Raw genomic sequence first — 21,121 nt, forward strand, 5'->3', positions numbered from 1 at the left:
ACACACCTGAATCTGGAGAACCAACCCAGGAGAAATAGCACAGTCATCTGACCTGAGTTATCATACAGTTCTTCTTCTCATTGTCTTATTTTATTTCCTCTACAGCACAAATCACTATTTTATTTTTTGAGATGGAGTCTTGCTCTGTTGCCCAGGCTGGAGAGTAGTGGCACCACGTCAGCTAATTGCAACCTCTGCCTCTGAGGTTCAAGCGATTCTTTTGCCTCGGCTCCCAAGTAGCTGGGATTACAGGTGTGGGCCACCATGCCCTGCCTACAAATCACCATTTTAAATGATCCTGTTTTTTTTCCATGTTTTTCAGTTGTCTTCTTCCATCAGAACGTAAGCTCCACAAAAATCAAAATTGTGTTATTGGCTGGGCACCCTGCCTCACACCTGTAATTCCGGCATGGTGTGAGACCGAAGCAGGCAGATCTCCCTGAGCTTACAAGTTCAAGACCAGGCTGGGCAACATGGCAAAATTTTCTTATCTGAAAACAAAACAAAACAAAAACCAACACAAAACAAAAACCAAAAATTGAGCTGGGCATGGTGGTGTGTGCCTGTGGTCCCAGCTACTCTGGAGGCTGAGGTGGGAGGATTGCTTGAGCCTGGGAGCCAGAGGTTGCAGTGAGCTGAGATTGCACCACTGCACTCCAGCGTGGGTGACAGAGCATGACCCTGCCTGAAAATAAATAAATAAATAAAACGAAATATTTTAAATGCTCAGAAAAGCTCCCACTACCCTAATTAACACATCCTGAGATTTTACAACATTGCTTCAAATTTTCTTTTTTTTTTCCTTTAAATGATAAAAACAAAAATGTATAAGCTATGGAGAGGTGGCTAATGTGGCAAGTTTCTGAAAATGGACAGTCTTTATTAACTTATAAAGCAAATGGTTCATGTGCAGGTCTTCTATAAACTCAAACTACAGATCCCAGGCAGCACTGCAATAATAGACACGTGGACTGTTCTTTTCTTCTCTGTAAACAGCCAATGAGAGGCGAGTTTACAAAGGTCTAGGATGACATCTGGTGTACTGACTGTGGCCAGTCTTAAAGCTAGTTTTTGCTGTTTGGAACGTGCTGCTGTAAAAGAGTTTTTTTCCTGTTAATTCGAAGCTCACTGTGCCTCTTGTTTCTGAGGGAAGAAGAGCTAATTAAGTCATCTTAATGGATGCAATACTGAATTACAGGTCAGAAGATACTGAAGATTACTATACTTTGCTGGGATGTGATGAACTGTCTTCGGTAAGTCAGTTTTTAAAATCACAACAGCATTTTTTTCACAATAGTATTTTAAGTTTTTATTTAAGGTTTTAACTTTGAATTTTTAGTTACATTGCCTACAAACCTAATCTTGTATTTTTAAAAAAATTTTGTATTGTTTTAAAGCACTTTTGGCTCAGAGAACGTTAAGAATTTAAATGTATATTGGGTTTTTACTCGAATAGTGTCCTATGGCAATTTTATGTACACTTCTGATTAAATATGTGTATTCTGGCATATGGACATATATTCTGTTTCACAATACAATATACTAAATATTTGATTTAGTATTGTACTTTCTGATTGCAGTGTTTCACAGTATACATAAGCTATACCTTTATTATGGTGATTCACAATTGAGGTGAAATGAAATTTCTTATTAAATTAGGGATTTTAATAGATTTTATTAAAATGTGTACTCCTATGTGAGCAGTTAAAGTATAAACTGGCTGGGCACGATGGCTCACGCCTGTGATCCCAGCACTTTTGGAGGCTGAGGTGGATGGATCACCTGAGGTCAGGAGTTTGAGACCAGCCTGAACAACATGGAGAAATCCTATCTCTATTAAAAAAAAAGCGTATAAACCAAGAAGCATCCTTTTATGTTAATATTTCAAATTGTGTAACAGAAATTACTTCTTGAAAGGGTGGCTTCTGAAACAAAATGTATGAAAACTCTATAGCTGTTCACTGGATCTGTAAGGAAATAAGGTTTTTAACATTCCCAGTAAACAATTATAAAGGTTGTAGAGGTTTTTTAAATTATGGAAAAATAATTTATAATTCTCTCTCTCAAGGGTAACACTAGTAATATTTTGGCATATTAATCTCCTGTGTTCTTTCTATGTATATTCTTTAAAGACATGTTTGGGAGGATATTGTATATACTTGTTGATTCCTGCTTTTTACCCACTCATAACAAGGATTTTTCCATGCTGTTAAACTTTCTTTATACACTTTTTAATGGTTGCAAAATATTCCATTTTACTGTGCTACCACAGTTGAATTATTCTCTTATTGTTAAATATTTCATTTATTTCCAATTTTTAAAGATTTAAAATAATGTTGATTAATATAAAATATATTTATTATTAAATAATATATGATTAAATCATGTTATTGGAATATATGTATATTATATAATTAATACATTTTATTTTATTTTTATTAAAATCTAAATAGTAATATTAACATTTTAAAGCAAAATGTTTCTATATTTATTGTTGTTTCATAAAGGCAGTAGTTCATTAATAAAATGTACTTAGTTTTGTTTTAAGGACAGAATGTGTTATTGGATACAAAGGATTAAAATCTCTATTTTTGCTATGCTGAGGAAATTATCTTAGACATGTTAAAATTTTAAAAACTGCCCCACCCCAAAATAGCTTATAATGGTCTTTGAGTTGCATATTTCTTCTCAAGAATGTGATACCCTTGTTTATGTTGGTGGTGATTTGCTTATAGCGATTGAGAAAGTTTATTACCATTTTTATCATGTTCTAGTCACACTTGAAATTATACTATTATCAAATAATTTTTGAAGAAATAATTTAAAATCAAAGGAACATAATTTCACTTGATAAGGTTCACAATTTGGATTTAAAAAATATATATGTGCTAAGCTATAAAGTAAAGATCATTATATTTCCATAATCTTGTGACTCATTTAGTCAGTTTTTTTTTTACTTTAAATTTTGGGATACATGTGCAGAATGTGCAGGTGTGTTACATAGGTATACATGTACCATGGTGGTTTGCTGCACCTATCAACCTGTCATCTAGGTTTTAAGCCCTGCATGCATTAGGTATTTGTCCTAGTGCTCTCCTTCCCCTTGCCCTCTACCCCCCAACAGGCCCCGGTGAGTGATGTTCCCCTCCCTGTGTCTATGTGTTCTCATTGTTCAGATTCCACTTGTGAGAGAGAACATGTTGGGGCCGAGCGCGGTGGCTCATGCCTGTAATCCCAGCACTTTGGGAGGCCAAGATAGGTGGATCATCTAAGGTCAGGAGTTCGAGACCAGCCTGGCCAACATGGTGACATGCCATCTCTAAAAAAAAAAGAGAGACAGAACATGCGGTGTTTGGTTGTCTGTTCCTGTGTTAGTTTGCTGAGAATGATGGTTTCCAGCTTCATCCATGTCCCTGCAAAGGACATGAACTAGTTCTTTTCTATGATTGCATAGTCAGTCTTTTGAAGTGATGTTCTTGTCTTTTCAGTCTACATAGAAGGAGGGTTCGTTTTGGACAGCCTCACAAAAAATAATCCCAATTGTTTATGTATAATATTCAAAGTATGGTTACCAGGTATAGTCATACTTCTTTGTCTTAAAACTCCTTTTACTGGAGGTATTTTACTAGTCTGTCAATGGCATAGCATATTTAGATAACCATCATTTATTTTTAATAAAATGTTTGTCACAATTTTGTCACTTTATATATATATATATAATTTTTTCTCTTCTTTTTATAGGTTTGCTTCCCATTTAAAAATACGTTTATGACATTTTTGAATAATATGACGTTTCCTTTACTTGATTTGTATTGGATAGATTGCCTTACTTCAGATAGTCCTTCATTTGATGCTCTACAATTAACCAGAATTGGTTATGCCTGAAAGCATTTTAGCAGTTAGAATTTCAAAGAAAATTGGTATTTGAATTTATTTGTCACAATTGAATTGAGACACCCACATAACACTTTTGCTTTGGTATACAGTTTTTACAATTTAAAGTTTGTGCTGGAAATTGATTAAAGTAAAATGATATGTTTTCTAATGGTTTTAGAGTAGTAATTCTGTAGCTTTTCCTTCTCAGAGAGTTTTAAAAATAATTTTTCAGAAATTGAAAATACAACCATGACAATAAGCAATGAGACTAACTTTCTAGTTTACATCTAGTTTACATCATGATTTATCATATAGATTATGGGAGGATTTCCATGTTGTATAGAAAACAATATACTCCCCATTTCAAAATAATTTGACAAAGATTGATCCCAAGACAGTCAGCCTTTCTCCCTATATTGGATTTCGTTTTTAAAAATTTTTATTTCTTTGAGATGAGGTCTCAATGTGTTGCCCAGGTTGCAGTGCAGTGGTGGGACCTCAGCTCACTCCAACCTACTCCTCCTGATTTCAAGTGATCTGCCTGCCTTGGCCTCCCAAAGTGCTGGGATTACAGGCATGAGCCACTGCGCCTAGCCCCTTATATTGGATTCTACACAAAAGACACATGCTACAAAACCCTGTAAAGTCCTTACTGTTGCATACACTACATACTTGAGTTGTAAAGCATCCTCTCTGGTGTGGCTCTTAATTGGTTTTAAAATATTTGGTATTTCAGTACTAATGATTAGAAGACATTTATGACTTCAAGACTTCATGGACTTGAAAACTGAGCATGGACCTGATAAATGGAAAGGTCTATATATTTTTTTTCTAGTCCTCTTGTTGACTTCACACTACCTGGGTTCAGATCTTGACTCTGCCACTTACTAGTTGTATAACATTGATAAAATATGACTCATTTTTCTAACCTGCAAATGGGAGTAAATAGTATCCACCTCATAGTGTTGTGGGGATTAAACAATGATATGTAAAGTGCCTGGCGCAGAGTGCTAAGTTGTTGTGGTTGTGGTTGTGGCTGTTGTTTTGGCCCCATAGTGTTACTGTGCACTTGGAACTTAGTACACTTATCCTATCCTTGAGCTTGCATTATTTTTAAGATGTTTTATTTTGCAATAATGCTTTGTTTTGTTTTTTGAGATGGAATCTCCCTGTATTGCCCAGGCTGGAGTGTAGTTGCGGGGTCTTAGCTCACTGCAACCTCCTCCTCCCAGGTTCGAGTGATTTTCCTGCCTCAGCCTCCCTAGTAACTGGGATTACAGGTGCCTATCATGGTGCCTGGCTAATTTTTGTATTTTTAGTAGAGATGAGGTTTTGCCCTGTTGGACAGGCTGGTTTCAAACTCCTGACCTCAGGTAATCCACCTGCCTCAGCTTCCCAAAGTGCTGGGATTATAGGCATGAGCCACCATACCCGGCAATAATTTTTGACTTACAGAAAAGTTGTAAAAATAGTACACAGAGTTCTATATACCCTTAACCCAGCTTCCCTTTATGTAAACATCCTACTTAATGAAAGTACAATGATCAGAATCAGAAATTGAAAAGGAATTGTAGCTCTGAGGCATTTTATTATAAAAACTTGGTTCTCATATACATAAACTAAAATGAACTTAAAATTCTTCATACATTTACTTCATTTTTTAGCTTGACCTTCTAGTAAATCTCTAGCTTCACTGATTTTGGTTGCTATGATTTAAGAGTATAATTCATCAATGAGCATCTCTTATTTTTCCCTTACTGGCAGCAGGGCTTACCCTTAGTATTAATGCTGCTTCTTGTTTTGTCATTTTGAGTTCAAACCCACCTCAGTAATATCCACCACTGAAGGCAGATTTTGGTAGACTTTGAAAAACTTGTTTTACTTGAGGCTCCATGTGCTCCATGGCTTGCAAAACATAGTGGCCTGCAAATCCTGCAACAGCAATGGTCAGTCCAGCTGCTACCATTGTACTGGCCATGGCTCTGGCCTGGCCCCCTGCCTCTACAGGAAGCACAGATCATCTGAGCCCAGAGGTCACAGCCAACAACCACATGCCTTTACCAGAGAGTGATGCAGCCACTGATCTCAAGCACAAACCACTACAAGAATCAGAAAATTAACATTGCTACAATTAACTCTACCACAGTCTAGCAAACATTTTTTTGTAAAGGGCCAGATAGAGTCAGGATTCAGGATTGTGTACATACAGAAACAGAGAGAGAGAAAGAGAGAGAGAGGGAGAGAGAGAGAGAGAGAGAGAGAGAGATTTCATTACACCTGGTGCTGATCCTGAGATAGCAAATATTTTAGGCTTTGCAGGTCTTATAGTCTCTGTCCCAACTACTCAGCTCTGCCATTGGAGAAAACAGCCAAATCAATATATAAGTGAATGATCTTGGCTGTCTTCCAATAAAACTTTAATTAAAAAACAGGCAGCAGCTGGGGCAGTGGCTCACACCTGTAATCCTAGCACTTTGGGAGGCTGAGGCGAGTGGATCACCTGAGGTGAGGAGTTCTAGACCAGCTTGGCCAACACAGTGAAACCTTGTCTCTATGAAAAATACAAAAAATTAGCCGGGCGTGATGGCACACGCCTGTAATCCCAGTTACTTGGGAGGCTGAGGCAGGAGAATTGCTTGAACCCCAGAAACAGGTTGCAGTAAGCCGAGATTGCACCACTGCACTCTAGCCTGGGTGGCGGAATGAGACTCCTCATCTCAAAACAAACAAATGAACAGCAACAATAAAGAAACAGGGAGCAGTAAGCCAGAGTCAGTCAATCCCTCAACTAAATTATAAGTCTTATCTAATTTCGTCAGTTCTCCTACTAATGCCTTTTTTTGTTCCAGGATCAAAGACTGGATCCCTTATTACACTTTGTTGTCTTGTTCCCTTAGTGGCCTCCAATTTGATGCTTTCTTCTACCTCTGTCTTTCACAACCTGGACACTTTGAAGAGTACTGGTCAGTTATTTTGTAGAATATCCCTCAATTTGGCTTTGTTTGATATTTTCTCATGATTAGATTGAGGTTTTGCATTTTTGGAAAGAACTCCTCAGATGTGATGTTGTGTCTTCCTCAGTATATCATGTAGGGGTACATGATGTAGATGTGCTTTGTTGACCTCGATCACTTTGTTAAGGGGATGTCTGTCAGGTTGCTTCTGCTGGTTTTTCCAGGGTAGGGTTATTATTTTTCCTTTTGTAATTAACAAATATCTTGGGGAAGATACTTTGAGACTGTACTGTTTCTCCTCAAATTTTACTCACTGAGTTTAGCATCTTTTAGGTGGATCTTGCCTGTAACAGTTATTAGTGTGGTGTTTGCCTAATGGTGACTTTCTTTTTCTCATTAATTTTACATTTATTTGCTGGAATTCTTCAGTAAGGAAAAACTATCCTTTCTCCCACATTATTTGTTTATTCAGCTTATTTTTATCACATATCAATTAATAGAAAAGTTACTGTATTTTAAAGGTTATAACCCAAATACTACCATTATTTATTTTATGTCTCAAATTGTTTCTATGCCTCATGTCTCTTTTTTTAAGAAGGGGTTTCACCATGTTGGTCAGGCTGGTCTTGAACTCCTGACCTCAGGTGATCCACCCGCCTTGGCCTCCAAAATGCTTGGATTACAGGCGTGAGCCACTATGCCCAGCCACCTCATGTCTTAATTATTATTTGACAAAAATAATTTAGGAGGATCTCTTATTTCAGGGATATTGCTAATATCTGGAATTTTATGGGAAAAATCTAGTTTCAAACTGAGTGACTTAAAATAGTAGATATCCGGCTGGGCGTGGTGGCTCAAGCCTGTAATCCCAGCACTTTGGGTGGCCGAGGCGTGTGGATCACGAGGTCAAGAGATCGAGACCATCCTGGTCAACATGGTGAAACCCTGTCTCTACTAAAAATACAAAAAATTAGCTGGGCATGGTGGCGTGTGCCTGTGATCCCAGCTACTCGGGAGGCTGAGGCAGGAGAATTGCCTGAACCCAGGAGGCGGAGGTTGCGGTGAGCCGAGATCGCGCCATTGCACTCCAGCCTAGGTGACAAGAGCTAAACTCCATCTCAAAAAAAATAAAATAAAATAGTAGATATCAATTAAATCAGTATTAAAATGAATCTTTTTTTTTTTTTTTTTTTAGAGATGGAGTCTCGCTCTGTTGCCAGGCTGGAGTGCAGTGGTGCAATCTCAGTTCACTGCAACCACTGCCTCCTAGGTTCAAGCGATTCTCCTGCCTCAGCCTTCTGAGTAGCTGGGATTACAGGTGTGCACCACCACACCCAGCTATTTTTTTTTTTTGTATTTTTAGTAGAGATGGGGTTTCGCTATGTTGGCCAGGATGGTCTCGATCTTTTGAACTAGTGATCCGCCTGCCTGGGCCACCCAAAGTGTTAGGATTACAGGCATGAGCCACCGCATCTGACCTTTTTTTTTTTTTTTGGAGATGGAATTTCACTCTTACTGTCCAGGCTGGAGTGCAATGGCACAATCTGGGCTCACTGCAACCTTCACCTCCTGGGTTCAAGTGATTCTCCTGCCTCAGCAGTCTCCTGAGTAGCTGGGATTACAAGCATGCACCACCACACCTGGCTAATTTTTTGTATTTAGTAGAGATGGGGTTTATCCATGTTGGTCAGGCTGATCTCAAACCCCTGTCCTCAGATGATCCACCCACCTTGGCCTCCCAAAGTGCTGAGATTACAGGCAGGAGCCACCATGCCTGGCTCAATAAATTTAAAGTAATAATAATTATCATTATTATATACATATATATGTTACATAATCCCTTTTGAGATAAGATATTATGGATTTATATTGCACATAATACTTATATATTATTATATGCAGTATAACATATTGCTCATAATATCTTACCTCTTCTCATAGAAATACTTAAATTTTCTCAGGTCGTTAAAAATCTTTTATGACAATAATTTTTAAATGACTGTAGAGTATTCTAATCTATAGTTGTATTACAATTGACTGTAACAAATACCCTATTTTTGGACACATAGGTTGTCAGAATTAAAGAAAGAGGAGAGAAATATGAAGGGCGGCTCGACAGTCAACAGGGTCAGGTTTATTTTGAATAAATCTGAGAGAGGCAGCTGGCCAAGTTAGGTCAGAGCCACACTCTGGTACCGACTGTTTTTAAGGATTCAGGGTGGGAGAGTTTATCAGAGGCTTGGACTGCTTCTGTGTCTCTTTGTTGTGCTTATCTGGGAGGGAGAGTTGTGTATCTGTTCCTATACATCTTACCGCAGCTGCAGGCTTCCCCCAACCCCAAGTCTACTTTTAGCTTCCCTATCTTAGTGCACCTGAAGGGAAAGGAATGTGCTTATTAAGGTCCACTCTTTTACTAGGGCTCGTTGTATGAGGGTGAAGTTTGGCAGTTGCTAAAGAGACTCCCCCGACCCCCGCCCGGCAACCTCCCTCTGTCTTACCCATTTTACATTCTGCTCTTTCTGGCTGCTTGTAGTTAGAAGAGAAGTGATTTCCTTGAAATGCATGAGGCTAGACAGGGAGCTGGAATTTAAAGTGTCGGTGTTTGTCCGAGATGACACTGCTCCTGCTCTATCATAGGTTTTGTTTAAAATTTATATTTTATTCTTGGACCTTCTTAAAGCAATTCTTTTCTTACCTCGATTATCTCCTTAGACAAATTCCTAGAATTGGAATTGTTGAATCAAAGACTAGGAAATAAGTTAAAAGCTCTTCATATATATGTGTCTATCTGTCTATAAATAGATACACACATATATACACACACAAACATGTATCTTTCAATTTTTTTGAAGAAAATCTATACCTATGTACATCCTTACCAGGAAAACATGAATGTCCATTTCTTTGCACTCTCAGTAACACTGTTCATTACCATCCTTTGGATATTTTGATTTATTTGATTACGCGTAGAGTTGAACATTTTTTGTATGTTTACAGGACAACAAGGTAGGCAGTTTTCCTGGACTTTGGGTCAGGAAGGCAGGATTTGGTGGACCTTGACATGGAGGGCCTCAGCCGCCAATAGACTGTACTTGGCAGTGGGCCCATGGAGCGGGGAGGCCAGAAGATAAATACAATGTGTTCAAGATAAACTAACCCACTTTACCAGTTTACATACAGCCAGCTCTATAGGAGCTTTGAAATAAACTTTATGATAGTAAAACTAGCAATAATAATGAAAGAAGGCTATGAACTTTCTTAATTTTTTAAAATATGAAATTGGTAAAACCCAGAAAATAGAAAGAAGAAAATAATAATCACAAATGTAAACAAACTGAGAATCAACCATTTTGACACATTTGTTTCCATATATTAAATATCAGAATTTTTTTTTTTAAGAGATGGAGTTTCACTCTTGTAGCCCAGGCTGGAGTGCAATGGAACAATCTCTGCTCACTGCAACCTCCACCTCCTGGGTTCAAGTGATTCTCCTGCCTCGCCTCCCGAGTAGCTGAGATTACAGGTGCCTGTCCCCATGCCTGGCTAATTTTTGTATGTTAGTAGAGATGGGGGTTTCACTATATTGGTCAGGCTGGTCTCGAACTCCTGACCTCAGGTGATCCACCCACCTTGGCCTCTCAAAGTGCTGGGATTACAGGCATGAGCCACCATGCCTGGCCTAGAATTTTTTTTCTTTTTTTTAAGAGAGAGTTATTCTAGGGCCTCAGCCTGAAGCCTGGAATAAATAGAGAAAAAGAAAAAGAAAAAAAAAAGAGAGTTCACTCTGTCACCCAGGCTGGAGTGCAGTGGTGCAATCTTGGCTCACTGCAAACTCCACCTCCTGGCCTCAAGGGATCCTCCTGCCTCAGCCTCTCGAGTAGTTGGGATTACAAACTCACGCCACCATGCCCAGCTAATTTTTGTATTTTTAGTAGAGATGGGGTTTCACTATCTTGGCCAGGCTGGTCTTGAACTACTGAACTCTAAAGATCCGCCCACCTCAACCTCCCAAAGTTCTGGGATTACAGGCGTGAGCCATTGTGCTCAGCCCAGAATGTTTTCTAGTGGGATAGGAATTGAAAAATAAAACAATAGCAACGATAAAACCCCAAAACTTTCTATCTTTGATAGATATAATTTTATCTGTTTACATGATTGAAAAACCCCAAGATACACACACACACACACACACACACACACACACACACACACACACACACAAATATGCATTAAAAGTGCGCCTTTAGGCCAGGTATAGTGGCTCATGCCTGTAATCCCAGAACTTTGGGAGGCTGAAGCAGGTGAATTGCTTGGGCCTAGGAGCTTGAGACCAGCCTGGACAACATGGCAAAATTCCATCTGTACAAAAAATACAAAAATGTGGTGGGTGTGGTTGCCCATGTCGTAGTCTCAGCTTTTTGGGAGGCTGAGGTAGGAGGATTGCTTGAGCCCAGGAGGTGGATGTTGCAGTGAACCATGATGGCACCAATGTCAAAGTGTGTCTTTAAGGATATAATTTATCCTCTTGAGTATAATCCCTGGACAAAGAATAAAGGGACTTTTTTTTTTTACTTTTTTTCTGTAAATGTAGAGCGTTTTTCAGAGAGTTTGTGAGTATTTATAGATTACTTATGAATTAAAAAATGCTTACTACTACACTCTATAGAATATTTGACAATTTAAAATTTAAAAACAAGTCTAATTCTCAGTTTTATTTGTTATATAAGCAGGTTATGGTGACTAATGATTAAAGACAGCACCCAGGAAGAGGAAACACATAGTTAATTACGGCTCTTAACAGGAAGTCTATCTTTTTCTATTATTTGAAGGTGTTCTCAGAAGTTTAACAAAGAAAAGAATACAGTCATTACTCTGGGTTTTATACATATGCCTATCTAACACAGTCTGACTTGGATTGTAAAAGTGAAGACATTTCTTATGAGAATTGACTAAGGATAATATGGAACTGAGAAAAGAACATAAGATTCATGTTCTACCGTGAATCTTATGACAATATTCCGCTGAGTTGTTTGAGATTTAATTTCTCAAACAAGAGCTAATTTGTTTTCATTAATTAGCGGTCAGTAAATATGGAACCCCATGAGAATTTCCTAAGCCTGACGAATTGGGCCATAGGGCATGGTGACACATACCTGTAATCCCAGCTCCTTGGGAGACTGAAGCAGGAGGATTGATTGAGCCCAGGAGTTTTGGGCTGTAGTGCTGTGCCAATGGGGTGTCCACGGTAAGCTCAACATGAATATGGTGATCTCTTGGGAGTGGGGAACCACCAGGTTGCCTAAGAAGTGGTGAACCTGCCCAGGTTGGTGAAAGAAAGAAAGAGAGAGAGAGAGGAAGGAAGGAAAAAAGGAAGAAAGAAAGAGAAAGAAAGAAAGAAAAGAAAGAGAAAAGGAGGGAGGGAGAAGGGGGAAAAGGAGGAGGGAGGGAAGGAAGGAAGGAGGGAGAGAGGGAAGGAAGGAAGAAGGGAAGGAAGGAAGGAAGCCCAAATACCTATTAATACAAAGAGTGGGGAAAGAGATGGGGGAAGGAGGGAGGGAGAGGAAAGAAAGAAAAAGAAAGAAACAAAGAAAGAAAGAAAGAAAGAAGGAAGAAAGGAAGGAAGGAAGGAAAAAGAAAGAAAGAAAGAAAGACAGAAAGAAATAAGTCTGACTGCTTAGTTAACAAAAATCTCAGCTTTTTTAAGTAGCTAGCTGAATGTCTTCGGACAGGTTACTTAATCACCCGTATTAATTTGTTTTTTGTTTTTGTTTTTTTTTTTTTTTGAGGTACAGCCTTGCTCTACTGCCCAGGCTGGAGTGCAGTGGCATGATTTCGGCTCACTACAACCTCCGCCTCCTGGTTCAAGCAATTCTCCTGACTCAGCTTCTGAGGTTTCACCATGTTTGCTAGGCTGGTCTTGAACTCCTGAACTTGTGATCTGCCTGCCTTGGCCACCCAAAGTGCTGGGATTACAGATGTAGCCACCAAGCCCAGCTAACCACCTGTATTTAGTAATAGCCACTATTATTGAGTTCTTATGATAATCAGGTTTTGTGTTAAGTGCCACTGTGCCTGGCTAATTTTGTAGTTTTAGTAGAGACAGGGTTTCACCATCTTGGCTAGGCTGGTCTTGAACTCCTGACCTCGTGATCCACCCACCTCGGTCTCCCAAAGTGCTGGGATTACAGGCGTGAGCCACCTCGCCTGGCTTAATTTGGAAATTCTTTTTTTTTTTGAGACGGAGTTTCGCTCTTGTTACCCAGGCTGGAGTGCAATGGCGCAATCTCAGCTCACCGCAACCTCCGCCTCCTGGGTTCAGGCAATTCTCCTGCCTCAGCCTCCCGAGTAGCTGGGATCACAGGCACACGCCACCATGCCTAGCTAATTTTTTTGTATTTTTAGTAGAGACGGGGTTTCACCATGTTGACCAGGAAGGTCTCGATCTCTTGACCTCGTGATCCACCCGCCTCGGCCTCCCAAAGTGTGGGATTACAGGCGTGAGCCACCACACCCGGCCCCTTGGAAATTCTTAATAAAAAAATAAAAAGACCAAAAGACAGGAATAATGGGGCTGGGCGCGGTGGCTCACGCCTGTAATCCCAGCACTTTGGGAGGCCGAGGCGGGTGGATCACGAGGTCAAGAGATCGAGACCATCCTAGTCAACAAGGTGAAACCCCGTCTCTACTAAAAATACAAAAATTAGCTGGGCATGGTGGCGCGCGCCTGTAGTTCCAGCTACTCTGGAGGCTGAGGCAGGAGAATTGCCTGAACCCAGGAGGCGGAGGTTGCAGTGAGCTGAGATCGTGCCATTGCACTCCAGCCTGAGTAACAACAGCGAAACCCCGTCTCAAAAAAAAAAAAAAAAAAAAGGACAGTAATAATGAGCTTTCTAATTTATAATTTATAATTCTTAATTCAGAGACAGTTATCCTTGAGTAATGGTGGCAAAGCGTTTTTGAAGAATTTTAATATTTTGTATATTCTTAGGAGAAACTTACCTGACCATTTTGGATATTTAAGTATTTTGAGCTCATAGGTATCTTGGGCCATTATTTAAATTAAGTAGCTAAATTGTCATCACAACGACTATTTCTTTCTTTTTTTTTTCTCTTGAGGCAGAGTTTCAGCCTTGTTGTCCAGGCTGGAGTGCAATGGTGTAATCTCGGCTCACCACAACCTTCACCTCCCAGGTTCAAGTGATTCTATTGCCTCAGCCTCCTGAATAGATGGGATTACAGGCATGTACTAGCATGCCTGGTTAATTTTGTATTTTTAGTAGAGACAGAGTTTCTTCATGTTGGGCCAGGTGGTCTCGAACTCCTAACCTCAGGTGATGCGCCTGCCTCAGCCTCCCAAAGTGCTGGGAGTATAGGTGTGAGCCACTGCACCTGGCCATAACTACTATTTCAATTTATTGGATGCTTTCTGAGTACTGTTATTGAGGAAATTATTTCTTCGAGGAAAAAGAGTAGAAATATAAGGATAAAACAAAGTTGGGTTGATCATGGCTGTTTTGGGGAGGATTGATACCCCAGCTTTTTCTTGCATGCATTTAAGTTTGACCTTTTTTTTTTTTTTTTCCTGAGGTAGTGTTTTGCTCTGTTACCCAGGCAGGGGTGAGTGGTGCAATCATAGCTCACTGCAGCCTTGAACTCCTGGGTTCAAGGGATCCTCCTGCCTCAGCCTTCTAAGTAACTGGGACTATTGGCATGTGTCACCATGCCCAGCTAATTATTTTATTTTTTGTAGATACTGGGTCTCCCTTTGTTGTCCAGGCTGGTCTTGTTCCTGGCGATCCCCTTGCCTCATACACCCAAAATGTTGAGATTATAGGCTAGAGACATTGCGCCCGGCATGACTCCTTATTTTAAACACTGATTTTTGTTTTAGGTTGAACAAATCCTGGCAGAATTTAAAGTCAGAGCTCTGGAATGTCACCCAGACAAGCATCCTGAAAACTCCAAAGCTGGTAAGAATTTCATAAAGGCTGTTTCTCAAGAAAATGAGTAGTATATAGAACTGAAAACCAGTAAATAGTAACTTCATTTTCTTTTGTCTATTATGCTCAAATGTATTCTTTCTTTGCACTGTTGGATGATAGAAAGGGAGAAGACTGTGCAGGGTCTTTTCTAATAGTAGTCATTTAAGGTCCATTTTTCTTTCTGCTATGATGTGTTGCTTTGTGGTTTAAAATTCTTCTAGTTAATGCTTTATTTCACCAGCTGTTGAGTGTTAATATAACTCAATTATTTGTAACCGGTTGGTTGTCTTTGTTTTTTTTTTTTTTTTTTTGAGACAGTCTTACTCTGTTACCCAGGCTAGAGTGTAGTGGTGCAATCATGGCTCACTGCAACCTCTGCCTCCTGAGCTCAAGTGATTCTCCTGCTCAGCCTCTCAAGTAGCTGGGACTACAGGTGTGCACCACCACACCTGGCTAAATTTTTTTTTTTTTTTAGTAGACTGGGTTTCACTATATTTGCCAGCCTTGTCTCAAACTCCTGACCTCAAGTGATCTGCCTGCCTCGGCCTCCTAGAGTGCTGGGATTATAGGAGTGAGCCACTGTGCCTGGCCAGACAGTTGTCTTGATGAGAAGCTTGTTGTGATTTCTTCATTACTGGGGACCTGAATGAAGACCTGAATGAAGAACTGGGGACCTTTGTTTCTTTCTGTCACTATCACTTAAATATTCTTATGCCTATCCAAGCTTGGAAAAATATGAACAAACCAATAATCCTTCCACAACCTGTCTTCCTTCTCTCCTTCCCTGCCTCTCTTCTTCTCCTTAGAGCCAGGCTTCCTGAAAAAGAAGTCCACAGTTGATGTCACTATTTCCCTTCTCCCTACTTTTCCATTTGTCCCCCTCTGACTTCCCTAGTTTCTCAGAAATGAACCAAGGACTGCCTGGGTATCCAATCTAGTGGTTCCCTTCTAGTACTTATCTCTCCTGAACCTGCATCAAAATGTGGCCCTGTTAACCATACCTTCCTCCTTCAAACACTCTTTTTCTTTTAGCTGTCAGGATAATAGGCACTCATGGTTCCTCCAGCCTCTTTGGGCTGCTCTCTATCAGTCTCCTTTGTGACTCCTCTATTGTCCCAACATTCCCTCCTAAGCTCTCTTCTGAGCCCACTCCCCGTTTTCTCTCTGAAGCCTTGTCCAGGTCTGTAGCTTTAATCATCAGCTCTTTTGATGACTCCCAAATCTATCTTTAACTCAGTTCTCACTCCCCATCTGCAGATTGTAGTTTTGACTGCTTCTGGGAAATTTCCATTTGGAAATATTTCAAGGTCACCCTGTCAAAAACTAGACTTATTATTTTCCTATCACCCCTTCTGAAATCTTGCTTATTTTTCTGTGTTCTCCCATCTCAATGAATGACACCACCATCCATTCAGTTGGTGTCATGGAAGCCTCGTCTCCTTCCTCTCCCTCATGTCCATATCTGGGCAATTGACAAACACTGTTGATTTACCTTCCCCATCTCTCTCCACTGTGTCCTCTTCCCTTCATCCATTGCTGTAGGTAAGCCCCCATCATTTCATGCCTGGATGACTACAGCATTCTTTAAGTGTTTCTCATTGCAGATAGTGATTTTTCTTTTTAATTATGGAAAAAATGTATGTACAAAACATACTCTTAACTTTGGGAGGCTTAGTTGGGAGGATCATGATGTCAGGAGTTCAAGACCAGCCTGGCCAACATGGTGAAACCCCATTTCTACTAAAAATACAAAAAGTAGCCGGGTGTGGTGGCACATGCTTGTAGTCCCAGCTACTTAGGAGGCTAACGCAGAAGAATCACTTGAACCCGGGAGGTGGAGGTTGCAGTGAGCCAAGATCCTGCCACTGACTCCAGCCTGGGCAACAGCAAGAGACTCCATCTCAAAAAAAAAAAATTTAACAGATGCCCACATATGTTTCATCCAGCTTAAAACTTTACCAGTGCAGTTGAAGTCTCTTGTATTTTCCTACTCTGATGTTATCCTCAGAGTAGGTAATATTATATCTTAAATTTGAGGGTTATGTTTACTATATTTGTATAGCATGTGTGTATATGTGATTTTTCTATAAGGACAATATCATACTAAGACCTATCTATAATTCTATATTGCACAAATCCAAACTCTTATTTAGAAAATGTTTTCCTTATCTTAAAGTTCTTTATTAATTTTCTCTAGAAATCATTGATTCCTTTGATTTGCAAAAACAGATCATTTTTCTATATGTGAGATCATCTTTTGTTAGGTATTTAACTATTGCTTTTGCTCATTTGATTTCCCCACCTCACTCCCTGCCTTTTTTTTTTTTTTTTGAGACAGTCTTGCTTTGTTGCCAGGCGCCAGGCTGGAGTGCAGTGGTGCAATCTCAGCTCACTGCAGTCTCCACCTCCTGAGTTCAAGCAATTCTCCTGCCTCAGCCTCCCGAGTAGCTGGGACTACAGGCACGCGCCACCATGGCCAGCTAATTTTTGTATTTTTTAGTAGAGGCGGGGTTTCACCATGTTGGCCAAGATGGTCTTGATCTCTTGACCTCATGATCCACCCGCCTCGGCCTCTCACAGTGCTGGGATTACAGGTGTGAGCCACTGCGCCTGGCATTTCTTTCTTTCTTTCTTTTTTGTGTGAGGGGACAGTCTTGCTCTGTCACCCAGGCTGGGCTGCTGCGGTACGATCTCGACGCTCTCTGTAACCTCCGCCTCCCAGGTTGAAACAATTCTTGTGCCTCAGCCTCCCAAGTAGCTGGGATTACAGGCGTGTGTTACCACACCTGGCTAATTTTTGTATTTTTGGTGCAGACAAGGTTTCACCGTGTTGGCCAGGCTCCATCTCCTGACCTCAGGTGATCTGCCTGCCTTGGCCTCTCAAAGTGCTGGCCTGAACATTTCTTTAGGGGACATATTAACTACCTGTCTGAACTGGAGTTAATATTAAGATAGGTGTCCTAGCATAAAATTATAAAAATTTAAGTCGGGCCCAGTGGCTCACCCTGTAATCCCAGCACTTGGGAGGCCAATGCTGGTAGATCACCTAAGATCAGGAATTTGAGACCAGCTTGAAACATGGTGAAACACCATCTTTACTAAAAATACAAAAATTAGCCGGGCGTGGTGGTGGGCACCTGTAATCCCAGCTACTTGGGAGACATAGGCAGAAGTATCACTTGAACCTGGGAGGCAGATGTTGCAGTGAGCCGAGATTGCATCACTGCACTCCAGCCTGGGCAACAAGAGTGAAACTCTGTCTCAAGAAAAAAAAATTATAAAAATTTGATAAACAATAAAAACCACCACCAACCACTCCAGGTTATTCTTTAACTGGGTTCTTTTCAGTGAAGCATGACTGTGAGTGGTTTCTCTGTCCCTGACAAACAATTTTTATTCAGGATACATGATGAATCACTGTGTAATCATTGCCATTTCTAGTTGCCATAGTGATGGGGGTTTTTCTGTATGGGCTGCCTCAAGGCTTGTTCAGAGAAACACTGGACTGTGTAAATATTGTTTAAAATGAAAAGATACACAGACATCAATATTTTCTCTAGTCAGGCATGCATTTGATATATGATTCAACCTTTGGGTAGAGATTGTTTTTTAATCTAAGCATCTATTTACTCGATTTTCATTAATACAACTTTCTGAATATTTAAGTGGATTTTTTTTTTTTTTTTGAGACTGAGTTTCGTTCTTGTTGCACAGGCTGGAGTGCAGTGGCACAATCTTGGCTCACTGCAACCTCTGCCTCCTGGGTTCAAGCGATTCTCCTGCCTCAGCCTCCCGAGTAGCTGGGATTACAGGCACCCACTATGGTGCCCGACTAATTTTTGTATTTTTAGTAAAGATAGGGTTTCACCACGTTGGCCAGGCTGGTCTCAAACTCCTGAACTCAGATGATCCACCTGCCTCAGAATCTCAAAGTGCTAGGATTATGTGCATGAGCCACCATGCCCGGTTATGTGGATCTTTACATACTTTGATATATATATATGTTTGAAACATTTTTATCAGTATATTTATTAATATATATATATTTGCACTCAGCCTCAAAATATCTTTAAAAATTCACTTGGAGCTGGGTGCGGTGGCACGTGCCTGTAATCCCAGCACTGTGGGAGACTGAGGTGGTTGGATCACCTGAGGTCAGGAGTTTCAGACCGGCCTGACCAACATGGTGAAACCTTGTCTCTATTGAAAGTACAAAAATTAGCCAAGTGTGGTGGTGGGTGCCTGTAATTGAAGCTACTCTGGAGGCTGAGGCAGGAGAATCGCTTGAACCCGGGAGGTGGTGGTTGCAGTGAGCCAAGATCGCACCACTACACTCCAGCCTGGGTGGACAGAGAAGGACTCCATCAAAAAAAAAAAGAAGTTAAGAACCTGTGGAATGATATTTTTGTTACTAATATGCAAACTTCAAAGACATTTGGATGTTAGAAGGGAGCAATTTGTCCTTTGTTAACTTAACATCTTTTAATGTCTCCATTTTTTTTTTACTTTACAATCTTTACAGTTTTTCCCCATAGATTAAAAATAATATAAGTAATAAATAACATTGGAAGAGAAAGTCTGCTTTTATCTTTTCCTGACAGAGAAGCACTATTAACAATGGCATATTTTCTTCCAGATTTTTTCAAAGCACATTGTGACATGGTATTATTATTTCTCAGGTAATAGTAAATGGCATACATTTAAAATGTGACTGTAATAATACAAATTCTATTGTGAAATATGAACTTAAAAGAACCTTTGTATTCTATGGAGTTAAATCAGAATGTCTCGCAAGACTTCCAGCATCATTTGCTCATATAAGCTTACAAAATGAGGTCTCTCTTCCCAGAACTGGCCGATGTTTATCTTGAATGACTCATTTGATTAGTTGCTACATTAATGGACAAATATAAACCCAAGTTCACTTTTATTAAATGTGGTGAAGTGGATGGAACAAGAAAAAAGTCACATTATAGGAAAGATAAGGTTTCTTTTTTTTATTTTTCTGGTTATCAACTGTTGTTGAGGGACTTACAGCAGAATAATTCTAAGCAGCTTCTTTCATTCTGGGAGTCCTAGAAGGGAAGCCAACAATGTTGTGCACAGAGAAGGTGAGTCACACATAAAAACGCAAATCTTTACAAGCACCGCACGAGCAGCAACTGGCACGGACAGCCTCGGCGGTAATTTAGTAAGCTTTTTATTACTGTTGGAAAAAATGACGTCTCATTTATACAGGTGGGACATTTACACTGTTGTTAGCAACAGGAAGGATTGCTTTCACTGGAGCAAGCTGCTATGGCAAGATACTTTTATTTGTTCGTTTGTTTTCCTGTAGCTTTCAATAGCCCCATCTTTAAAGTCTTCCCGTTCATCCATGAACTGCTACTACCAACAGGAGTAATATTGAACTATTTTATTAATTAATTAATATTATTATTTAATTTTTTTTTTGAGACGGAGTTTTGCTCTTGTTACCCAGGCTGGAGTGCAATGGCGCGATCTCGGCTCACCGCAACCTCTGCCTCCTGGGTTCAGGCAATTCTCCTGCCTCAGCCTCCTGAGTAGCTGGGATTACAGGCATGCGCCACTGTGCCCAGCTAATTTTTTGTATTTTTAGTAGAGACGGGGTTTCACCCTGTTGACCAGGATGGTCTCGATTTCTTGACCTCGTGATCCACCCGCCTTGGCCTCCCAAAGTGCTGGGATTACAGGCTTGAGCCACCGCGCCCGGCCATTTAATTTTTTTTTTTTAAGACAGTGTTTTACTTTTGTTGCCCAGGCTGGAATGCAATGACGCAATCTCGGCTCACTGCAACATCCACCTCTTGGCTTCAAGCAACTCTCCTGCCTCAGTCTCCTGAGTAGCTGAGATTACAGGCACCCACCACCACACCCAGCTAACTTTTTGTATTTTTAGTAGAGACAGGGTTTCACCATGTTGGCCAGGCTGGTTGTGAACTCCTGACCTCAGGCGATCCACCTGCCTCAGTCTCTCAAAGTGCTGGGATTACAGGTGTGAGCCACCATGCCTAGCCTCACTAATATTTTTAAATTTATATTTTTAAATTTATATTTTTACTTATTATTTCTTAAACATTTTGTTTCTTTATTTTTTGAGACAGCCTCTTTCAGCCAGGATGGAGTGCAGTGGCAATCATGGTTCACTGCAGCCTCAGTGTCTGGGGCTCAAGTGATCGTCCTCCCTTAGCCTCTCTAGTAGCTGGGATGACAAGCATGTGCCACCACACATGGCTAATTTTTTCTTTCTATTTTTAAAATTTTTGGTAGAGACAAGGTCTTATTGTG

At 40.2% G+C, this 21,121-nt stretch overlaps 1 protein-coding gene and 1 pseudogene across 4 annotated transcripts in view; one reads left to right on the plus strand and one right to left on the minus strand.

Annotated features, from left to right (window-relative positions):
- The first annotated feature begins 1,050 nt into the window (after positions 1 to 1,050).
- The window catches only part of DNAJC12 (DnaJ heat shock protein family (Hsp40) member C12), a 42,689-nt gene continuing 22,618 nt past the window's right edge, over positions 1,051 to 21,121 (plus strand). Inside the window, exons 1-5 of one of the 4 annotated variants that reach the window (XM_078345824.1) lie at positions 1,051 to 1,253; positions 4,613 to 4,690; positions 6,774 to 6,839; positions 13,951 to 14,069; positions 14,722 to 14,800. In XM_078345824.1, coding sequence (XP_078201950.1) covers positions 14,058 to 14,069; positions 14,722 to 14,800 — 91 coding nt within the window. In that variant the 5' untranslated portion in view covers positions 1,051 to 1,253; positions 4,613 to 4,690; positions 6,774 to 6,839; positions 13,951 to 14,057. Of the gene's footprint in view, positions 1,254 to 4,612; positions 4,691 to 6,725; positions 6,840 to 13,950; positions 14,070 to 14,721; positions 14,801 to 21,121 lie in introns of all 4 variants that reach the window. The other 3 variants (XM_035268255.3, XM_054243002.2, XM_002756313.6) reach the window with 3 other exon arrangements.
- Positions 5,530 to 5,854, minus strand: LOC118146323 (mitochondrial import inner membrane translocase subunit TIM14 pseudogene; annotated as a pseudogene).

The sequence above is a fragment of the Callithrix jacchus genome, chromosome 12 (genome assembly GCF_049354715.1).
Source record: "Callithrix jacchus isolate 240 chromosome 12, calJac240_pri, whole genome shotgun sequence".
Taxonomy (NCBI): Eukaryota; Metazoa; Chordata; class Mammalia; order Primates; family Cebidae; genus Callithrix; species Callithrix jacchus.